The following is a 10,939-nucleotide window of genomic DNA, read 5'->3' on the forward strand; positions in this document are numbered from 1 at the left end:
TCTGAGTTATGTTTCTTCAGAGTGGTACATCTGATTATTTACTATCATAATCTCAGTTTTTAGCATCAATATATGTTCATCTGTTTTATTGTAGACAACCACAATGCACAATTCTACATAATTACTTTTGGAAACATTTAAGATTTTTTGTTGAATCATTTTTTCTATAATCCTTATACTAAGTTTGAAGAATAAAAAAACCTGAGTTATTTAATTAACAATGAAGAAAAATTATGATTATTTCTTTAAATAAACTGCAGTCTAAGCTATTTGGAACATACTGTCCAAACATGTTGATGCTGCAACCTCTGCAGCAGCCTAGTGATGCAACATACGTGGTTTTATTAAATCACTCAAATCACTTAATGAAAAACACAATTAATTAGTCAATTATCAAATCAAATTACGATGCATTAAAGTGTTATCCTGGGGGAGGTCCAACATTATATATATATATATATATATATATATATATATATATATATATATATATATATATATATATTTATATATATATATATACACACACACACACACATATATATATATTTGTCTGCAGCGGTAGCAATAGAGACAACTGGGATTTGACAGGGTAGCATTCTCTGCTTTTTCCTCTCTTTATATTGTTTAAATCAACCTTCAGCTACAACCTTTGAGAGAAACATCATTAAAATGCGGTCTGCTCCTATGGAACTGCCTGAGGACTTCTGGATACCAATCACTTTGGATACTAATAATATCACATCACTTAGCCCTTTCCTGGTTCCCCAGGACCACCTGGAGAACTCGGGTACCTTCTATGGAATGGCGGGGTTCATGTTCTTCCTATTTGTGTTTGGTACCGGTATTAACATCCTCACCATTGCATGCACCATCCAGTACAAGAAGCTTCGGTCCCACCTCAACTACATCCTGGTGAACTTGGCAGTGGCAAATCTTCTGGTTTCCAGTGTGGGCTCTTTCACTACCTGCATCTCATTTGCTCACAAATATTTCATCTTTGGTACACTAGGATGTAAAATCGAAGGTTTTACAGCAACACTTGGTGGTAAGATTTAGGGTTCAGGTTTTCCATCTTGGCCTGACTGACTTTTTAAAAAACTGCATTTGGCTTGTCTGACAACATGTCTGTGTTATTCCAGGTATGGTTAGCCTGTGGTCTCTTACTGTGATAGCTTTTGAAAGATGGCTGGTCATTTGCAAGCCACTCAGCAACTTTGTTTTCAAGCCCGAACATGCCATAGGTTGCTGTGCATTCACCTGGGTGTTTGCATTGATGGCTGCAGTTCCTCCGCTGGTTGGATGGAGCAGGTAAGATAAAGAAACTGTTGGATTTCTGCCGTCACAGCTGGAATGAACAGTACAGTCAGTGGGGTTGTTGTTGCAGGTACATACCAGAAGGCCTGCAGTGCTCTTGTGGACCAGACTGGTACACCACAAATAACAAATACAACAACGAATCCTACGTGATGTTCCTTTTCTGCTTCTGCTTTGCTGTTCCCTTCTCCACCATTGTGTTTTGTTATTCTCAGCTGCTGATCACACTAAAAATAGTAAGAGGAAATAAACAAACTGTGCCAGAAAGCCTATATTCTCCTAATATGCAGAGTTTATGCACCATCAATATCTCTTCCCACCTTCAACAGGCAGCGAAGACCCAAGCTGAGTCTGCCTCCACCCAGAAGGCAGAGCGGGAAGTGACCAGGATGGTGGTCATCATGGTGCTGGGCTTCCTGGTGTGCTGGATGCCCTACACATCCTTTGCTCTTTGGATCGTCAACAACCGTGGGGAAACGTTTGACTTGAGGACCGCAACCATCCCGTCCTGCTTTTCCAAAGCCTCCACAGTTTACAATCCTGTCATCTACATCCTCCTCAATAAGCAGGTGAGCTCACTCACAAGACATGAAATCTCAGAGGGAAAGATTTGTACCACACAGATATTGTTTATTTGACAGGGTCAATGTGCAGTTATATAATTGCACTAGAGATACAAACCTGTTTGTATAGAGAATAAACTGGTTTGGGCGTGGCCACTCCTGCTTGGGACTAAGTTGTTGTACAATATGACAAATGGCAAAGTACCATAGAATGCAAGAAAAGTTTTGCGGTAGACGTGGACATTTGATGACTGATGCTCTTAAAAATGCTTAACTTAAGCTTCACCTTTGTTAACGTGGTATCTTCCTACAACACAGTTTCATTCATTCATTCATTCATTCAGTCGCGCCTTCATTCATTCATTCATTTTCCAAACCGTTTAGTCTGATTTAGGGTAGAAAGCTGGAGTCCATCCTAGCAATCAGTGGGCGAGAGGCAGGTCCACCTGGATAGGTCTCCAGTCCATCACACAACATGGTTTTCTCAATCTTATTTTTTAACTATTGAACATGTTAAATAATTTAAGACACAAAACTCTGACGTTGTGATGCGCTACCCTGCTGAAGAATCATTTCAGTGACTTCTAGTGAGGCGTGTGACTGATCCGGCTGCTAACGTGTTTAAAATAAGCATTTTTTCTTATTTTCCTTTCAGTTCCGTCAGTGCATGTTAGCAATGCTGGGGATGGGTGGAGGAGAGGAGGAAACTTCTGCAACACAATCTGTGACTGAAGTCTCTAAAGTTGGGCCTGCGTAAGGCGGAACAGAATCATTACTCTAATGATTCATTTAGTGTGAATAAGAATACATGGGTGTTTGTTTTGTCAGAAAATATAAAGTGTCACAGTAATACCTTCATGTAAGCAAAAAAAAATAAAAACCCTTGCAAACACATCCAAATCTTTCATTTGCAGCATTGTAAACATAATTTCATATTTGAGATTTAGAATAATTTTGATGGAATCTCTCCAACGTTATCGAGCCTGTAAGGTCTTCTCAAACAAAGCACTAGGCAGCTGTAACAGGATAAGAAAGCATCAACAGCTGTCCAACTCTTCAGTTTATTATGCAATAAAGAAATGAGGTGATGCTGAGGTCTGCAGGACTGAGACCATTTCTGACAGAAATACTCATGAAATTGTAAGAACCAAACTCCTGTTTGACTTCCAAAAGCCAGTCAGTGTGAATTCTGCAACAAAACCTTCACTGAGGCGTTGCCACAAAACCCAGTAACAGAAGTCTGGCATTTAATCTGGCCTTAAAATGTTTGGCAAAAACAGAAATGAGACATGGTAATGAAAAATTGTTATGACTTGCAAATTTTGGAGTCAAATATGCCACAAAAGACTGAAAGACTTCAAGAGTTTAATTTCACAATGAAAGAGATTGTTTGGATTCCTGGGCTCAGGTGTAATAATTTTGAGAGGTGCAGGGAGGCAAGTTTGAGAAGAGCCGATACCCTTGGAATGGCTGAAGATAGGAAGGCTTTAACTGAAGGAAGAGAACGGGTGAAGGAGATGAAGGCTTAATCCAAACTTGAGCCGGTAAACAGGTAATTAGTGATGGGACAAGTCTTCAAAGTGTGTGTCAAGTAATCCAGGAAGAAGCTTGCATTGTTTCAGAGAAGTAAAGTCGTTTAAAGAACCAATTTGCTGGAAAGCTTCAATGTCCCATGAGGCTTTATCTGGGCATCACTGCAGGGAATTCACAAACAATGTCCCATCCGTTATCCAGCAGTGAACACAGTGCCAGATAAAGGCCTTAACATGGCCGAGGGCAAGAGAGCAGAAATCTGAAAAATAACCACGAGACAGAAAACAAGGTCAAACCTGTGAGATTTAGTGTCTGTAGAATGACATCGTGACATATATTTTCCATAAACTAGTATCCAATGTGATTCTTTGGATGCCCAAATATTTGTTAACAAATTGGAAATTGGGTCATTTTTCTATCCATTGACCCTGGTCATAAAAATCACCTTTTACTAGATGACTGAATACCAAATTAAAAAATAAAATTCAATTTATTTTATTACATCTGGGTACTTTTTTGGAAACTCTTTGGACTTTAGCAGTAGGCAGATTATGCTGTTCACCAGGGTTCTTACATCAAGATGTAGTGAGAAGAAACTGGGTTACTCTGGTACTAAGACACTAATCTCTGCATTAGCGTTTAGGTGGCATAAGTTGTCATTAGAATGCATGTAAAGCTTTAAATCCTGCCGTAGAGTCAATTAAGTTGAGCTGTAATAATGTTCAAAGTTCCTATAAAAGCTGCAACTCGCTACAAGCAAAGGGGAGAGACTCAACTCCGCTCACAGGCTCTTTAAACGGAGTATTAAACAGTGTCAAGCCTTTTCTTTTTGCAAGGCAAACACAGCACCCAGTAGCGAAAAATGAGGGGACATCGGCAGATGGAGTTCCAAGAGGACTTCTGGCTCCCCATCCCTGTGGACACGGACAACATTTCAGCAGTTAGCCCATTCCTGGTCCCCCAGGACCATTTAGGAAGCCGGGGCATCTTTTATGCCATGTCAGCACTGATGTTCTTCCTGTTTGTGTTTGGAACGGGCATTAATGTCCTTACTATTGCATGCACTATTCAATACAAGAAGCTCCGCTCTCACCTGAACTACATCCTGGTCAACATGGCGGTGGCTAACCTCATTGTATCGTCCATGGGCTCTTTCACCTGCTTCTACTGCTTTGCCTTCAGATACATGATTCTTGGTCCTTTGGGGTGCAAGATTGAAGGATTTACTGCAACTCTTGGAGGTAAGGAGAGTATTGACTTAAAATATCTGCCTTGTAAAAACAGATCCCATATCGCACCAACAGAGATACTTTTCTTACAGGACACAGATTTATTATTTTTTTTCTCTTTCTTTCCAGGCATGGTGAGCCTCTGGTCACTTGCTGTGATTGCATTTGAAAGGTGGCTGGTTATCTGCAAACCTCTGGGAAACTTTGCCTTCAAGTCTGAACACGCTATAGGCATGTGTGCCCTCACCTGGGTCTTTGCTTTGGCCGCTTCAGTTCCTCCTCTGGTCGGATGGAGTAGGTGAGTGGATGAAGTCTGAGTAAAACAAAATAAACATGTTTTCCATGCAACATGAAAGATTCCAGAAAATGCCTGGATATAACTGTATAGATGATAAAGTTTCACTGTTGCAGGACTGAATGAATTTCCTGTCTTTCCAGATATATTCCAGAGGGCTTCCAGTGTTCCTGTGGACCAGACTGGTATACAACGGGCAACAAGTATAATACTGAATCCTTTGTGATGTATCTCTTCTGCTTCTGCTTTGCTGTCCCGTTCTCCGTCATCTGCTTCTGCTATTTACAGCTGCTCCTCACCCTGAAATCGGTAGGAATACGTCATATCATTTATGCTGAATTTAGATTCAGGGTTTGCAGTTTTATTTTTACTATTTTAACGCTGATTCTGATTATCTATATGTCTCAACAGGCAGCCAAGGCTCAAGCTGAGTCTGCCTCCACCCAGAAGGCAGAAAGGGAGGTAACCAGGATGGTGATCCTGATGGTGCTGGGTTTCCTGGTGTGCTATGTGCCATATGCCTCCTTTGCTCTCTGGATCGTCAACAACCGTGGCCAACCATTTGATCTGAGACTTGCGACCATTCCCTCCTGTGTCTCAAAGGCCTCCACGGTGTATAATCCGGTCATCTACGTCCTCCTCAATAAGCAGGTGGGCTTATGCTAAGTGCTGGAGATCTCAACAGGTTTTGTGCTTCTGAGCTGAAACTAAGCTGCATTTAAAAGTATCGTTAACCAGCCTGACAGTAATCTCCTCGAAAACATCAGCGTAAGGACTGAACTAAAGAAAGCAAGCTGATGTGTTTTGTTTTTGTTTTGCCTTTCAGTTCCGCTCATGCATGAAGAAGATGCTGGGGATGAGTGTCAGCGACGATGAGGATTCATCAACAACTCAATCAACAACTGAAGTCTCAAAAGTTGGACCGTCTTAGGCTTTTAGGCTGGTTGCTTTTGCATGGAAATAGGACTGACCAGTTATATTACAAATATATTTTTATTGTTAATGCAGATTAACAGTTTTGCAAAGAAAAATACCCCAAAAAATAGAGAAAAAATAAATTATTTACTTGACAAAGTAAATATTTGTGTTGAAATGTTATTTACTGCACATTGCCACAAAAATAAAAAAACACTTTATTTCTTTAGTGTTTCATTCTGAAAAAAATGGTTGTTTTTTTTCTAAAATAAAGATACAGGTCGCTGGAAACCCATAAAACGTACAAGAAATGCTTGACATGTATTTGAAACCTCTGTGAACCAGTTGTCCAGTATGTAAAGACGTAAAAGTTCCTACTTGTACATTTGTAGCAATAGATAATTAATAAAGAGTTCACTGTAAACCTTACGCCTGCTTGAAGGACAAAGTATGTGGTTGAAGACTGAAAGGGTGAGATTTAAATCAGCTGATCAGCCTTTCTGTTTGAGTTATTACCAGTATGCATTCAACATTTTCCTGGTTTAAAAGCGGAAATATTTCAGATTTTCCTGGCGTATAACAAAACAAGGCACAGTTAATGGTTGGAGACAAACACAGAAAGGAAAATAAATATTCTCTCATAAATATGACAAATAAACCCCAATTTCTGAAGAATTTAATTTTTTATACTCTAAATGTGATTTTTTTTTTTTTTCTCTTATATTTACTGTTAACCTACTTGTATTTGATAAATGGAAACATCTTCAGTGGATCTGGGCTGAATTCTAACCATGAGGCTTTTTAGTGATTTTTCCTTGATATATTGATGCTATAAAAAACATCTCCACTGTGTGTAGATCACCACACATAACACTGGAACATGCATTATAAATTGCCTGGAAGTTTAAATCTTCCAGTTGCTGAAAACAGAGCGTGCACGTGCAACAGTTGACCTACAGATGGTGCCATTCTTACTGAGCAAGCTTCTCTTGCTGCGTTACCGTCATGCTGTCATTAAATAACAGTAAACAATAACTTGGGAATGTTTAAACTTTATTTCTATTTAGGAGATAGAAGCAAATCAAATCTTCACCTGCTAAAGACAATGACCCTACATTGTTATCTTCATGCAGTGTGGGCTTGTGTGCAATTCTTGCAAACTGCACTAGAGACATTTGCTAATTGCTGGGATGCATTCCAGATTCCAGCGACCCCTAAGTGGACTGAACGGTTAAGAATATGGATGGATTGGTGCACTACAGGTAAATAAGCTGTTGCAACTGATCACAACACTGGAGGTTGATGCTGACAAGTTTAATCAATAAGATGACATTTAAGAGCTTTATCTCGCAGGGTTTACCGGATATTCTGTAATATGAACATGCGCACAGGTTTAAATGCCCGATTTGGGTTCTCCTTTGACAAAATATCTCATAACCTTGTCCATAATGACTGATGCCTAAAAAAAACTTCACCGTAAACTTAGCCATGACAACATCCCTGCAAGTTAGTGTGAAGTCACAGTTTGTTTCTCACAATGAATATTTTGAAAAAAACAAAAAAACACAACATTACTATTACTGAAAACATCATTTCTGCATTTCTGTTTGAAAAGTGAAGAAGCACAACAACAAAAACACAAAGCACAGGTTAAAGTAAATCTTTATACTATAAAACTAATGGGATCAGCCTTTTACCACAGAACAGATCATCTACGCTTCATAGGTCACAGAAAATACATAATGTTCCTTTTTTCCTATATAAGAACAACTTTATCTTTCAAACTGGAACTATTCTGTGTATTTCAGGCTAATTTAGTTTTATTTCTGAGACCAGAAGGGCTGGGATTGATGGAGTTATTGTCACAAACGGCTTTATTTACTTCAGACCGACCCTCTCCGTAGGCTGTCAGATCAGCCTGTGGGCAAAACGAGTGGATTGAGACTCTTCCGCATTAAGCCCCGCCTCCCGCCACTGCACTACATCGGGAGCGCGCACCGCACCTGCTTTCACCGTCATTGTAACGTCTCATAAACAGAAGGATTAGGCTCATATGAACTCAATAAAAAAACTAAATACAACATCAACACATAGCATCCAGCCCTACATGTTGGAACCTGAATCAGAGCCTGAAAACGAAGTGGAAAACAGCAACCCACAGCAACGAATGCAGCAGGATGTCTCTCTTTGGTAAACTCACCAGCCATCGTTGGAAATAACTTTATCCCACGTTTTCCACCCGCCTGATGTATTTGTACATGCCCTTGTTAACCAGTAGAAGGTAACCAATCACCGAACCATATCCCCCGGGACGTCACAAGGATTTCCACGTAGAAAAAACTCTCTAAAACCACGCGTTTTTCGTCGCCATGGAAACCGAACAGAGAGAGTGCTGGAACTCAAACTCAAACTCAAACATGTGTTTAGGTGATAAAAAAAACAGTGTCGTTCACATGTCTGATGAGGATTCAACACTGTAACACTGTAGAAAGCTCAGAAAACTCCAAATACCAGAATAGCACCCCTTTAAAGTCTGATTTCGAACTTGTTTTATGTATAAAAATTAAAATTTTTATTCTCAGGAAAGTAGTTTGTAAAAACTAATGAGCCTTCTGAACAGGAAGGTAACATATATCTCTAACTAGGACTAAAAACTAAGAATATTACACATCAGAAGCATGTCGTCAGGCTGTCCAGCTTTTCATGAGTTTCCTGATGTTGGATTCACCTCTGTTTTTGATAACTGAGGATGATCTATGCTGCAGATGAGGGCAAAAAAGAAGAAAAAGAGAATTTGTTCATTAAACAGCAAATAAAAAGGAAACCCATGTCACAGAGAAGATCATCTGATGTTAAGTGAATAAAAGACCAATTGAATGCAAAGGTGCATTTGGTTCACTTCACATCAGTGTAACAGAAGCCAGTAAATAAAGTAAACCTTCCCCTTTAGCCGTGTGGTCCTAGAGATTCCCGTCGGTAGTCGGGAGCAAATCCGAGTTCTGCTAGTAGTGAACTTTTACCAAACATGAATAGTTCAGAACTAGCGGAATTCCAGACCTACTCTCGAAACATCACAGCATCACATGAAAACAGCAATAATATCAATAATATTCACCAGGTTATTTAACAGAACTTTTAAAACTATAAAAGTTCTGTTAAATGTAAATATCAGCATAATTACAAACATACACAGGAAGTGGAAAAAGAAGGAAAGTTTACAGATTACTTCAAGTCCATTCTCGTCATCATGAGAAGTTCTTGTTCCACATGGAGTTGCTATGAATTCTGTGAGGCTGCCACTCCGCAAGATGTGGACTTAACAAAGAAGAAAAAATCGGAGTGAAGGGATTAACGTAAACCACTACAGCAGCTTTGATTAGCCTCAGCATTCTGCCAAACTGACCTGTCACTCCGGAGAGATTAAAGTCTTACGGAGTGAGCATGTCATATGTAATTACTCTCAGTTAAGCAGTTTTGTGGAGGAACCTGAGTTGTCCGTATAATCTGCTTTGGTTTATTGGGACATGAGATATCTTGTGTTTCATTGCGTTAAACAAAGAGGTTAGAGGTTTAGTGTGTAAGAAGGAACTGCTACAGAACCTTCCCCGGCTGGCCTTTTGGTGCAGGTTTTAATCAGCATGCCAGCCTTACAACCACATTTTTAAAATCATGCATAAGTATTTACATTTAAAATTTTGCTAACTACAAAAACAAAATCCCATTACAGCTCAGCGATAAGGAGTGTGGAGCAGATGAGACCTCCTCTAAATACAAGCTGGAAACCTCTCAGATTTTCCATGAATAAGAAAGCTAAAATTGTTTTGGTGGATTATGTCAAAGCATCCACATTCACAAAACAAAATTTTCTTGCTTATTTGATCCAAAATTCAGATTTATTAATATTGCATGTGTGGAAACAGCATGAATACACTTTGAGGAAAATCTTAAAAGTTGTGAAAATGGAAGGAATTTCCCATTAATGATTTTTATCGTAGTTTTACCTGTAGTAGTATTTTATTTTGTGCATTGCATTTTGGGAAGCAAGAACTGTTTAGATTTAAACAGATCTTAAGCCTGGAGTTCTGGAGTCGTGAAAGTTTCCTACTTTCAAAGTTAAAATTGCTTTTGTATCCTAATGACACACTTTTCTCCACCGCTTCAAAGCAGGAAGGGTGCAAAGACTGATGGCAAATCTATATTCAGCAGGAATTTAACCTTTTGTGTTTGTTATCCTACAAGTTTAAATTATGTGTTTTATTGCCTGTGTTTTGTCTAGAGCCATGGCCCAAGACATAACAGGGAGAAAAAGTTTTTTTTGGCAAAATTTAACGAAATTTAACATGAGTTATGACACAATTATTGTAGGGCAAGTTTATATGTATATCACATTTTATGCACAATGCAATTCAAGTGCTTTATATAAAACATTAAAAGCAGCATAGCAGGGTGCAGGAAGGCTTAAAACAAACTTTCCTAAAAAATGAAAGATATTAAAGATATTAGAGAAATGAAAAAGAAGGACTAAGTAAACCAAATTTAAAGAGACGCATGAGATAAAACTCAAGTGCCATTATTATTATTAAAGGGAGCAGACACCTCCCGTGGGCTCACCATCTGCGGGAGGAGCCGTAGGGGTCGGGTGCAATGTGAGTTGGGCGGCAGCAAGGGGCGGGGACCCTGGCGGTCCGATCCCCGGCTGCAGAAGCTGGCTCTAGGGACGTGGAACGTCACCTCTCTGGTGGGGAAGGAGCCTGAGCTTGTGCGCGAGGTTAAACGGTTCCGGCTAGATATAGTTGGACTCACCTCGACGCATGGCTTGGGCTCTGGAACCAGAACCCTCGAGAGGGGCTGGACCATCTTCCACTCTGGAGTTGCTCATGGTGAGAGGCGCCGAGCAGGTGTGGGCATTCTCATCAGCCCCCAGCTTGGTGCCTGCACGTTGGGGTTTACCCCGGTGGATGAAAGGGTAGTTTCCCTCCGCCTCCGGGTGGGGGGACGGGTCCTGACTGTTGTCTGTGCTTATGCACCAAACAGCAGTTCAGAGTACCCACCCTTTCTGGAGTCTGTGGAGGGAGTGCTATTATATT

General features: G+C 40.0%; 1 protein-coding gene across 1 annotated transcript; it reads left to right on the forward strand.

The window, feature by feature from the left end:
* Window positions 1-672: 672 nt before the first annotated feature.
* opn1sw2 (opsin 1 (cone pigments), short-wave-sensitive 2) lies at window positions 673-5,868 on the forward strand (the record flags this gene model as incomplete). The annotated part of the gene is made up of 11 exons (XM_079242177.1): window positions 673-1,048; window positions 1,143-1,311; window positions 1,388-1,553; window positions 1,647-1,886; window positions 2,536-2,633; window positions 3,289-3,388; window positions 4,270-4,654; window positions 4,772-4,940; window positions 5,081-5,246; window positions 5,349-5,588; window positions 5,764-5,868. 11 exons carry the CDS (start codon window positions 673-675, stop codon window positions 5,866-5,868), a joined length of 2,214 nt encoding a protein of 737 aa, XP_079098303.1.
* Between the last annotated feature and the right edge of the window lie 5,071 nt (window positions 5,869-10,939).

Source organism: Telmatherina bonti, assembly GCF_933228915.1.
Source record: "Telmatherina bonti genome assembly, chromosome: 6".
Classification (NCBI taxonomy): domain Eukaryota; kingdom Metazoa; phylum Chordata; class Actinopteri; order Atheriniformes; family Telmatherinidae; genus Telmatherina; species Telmatherina bonti.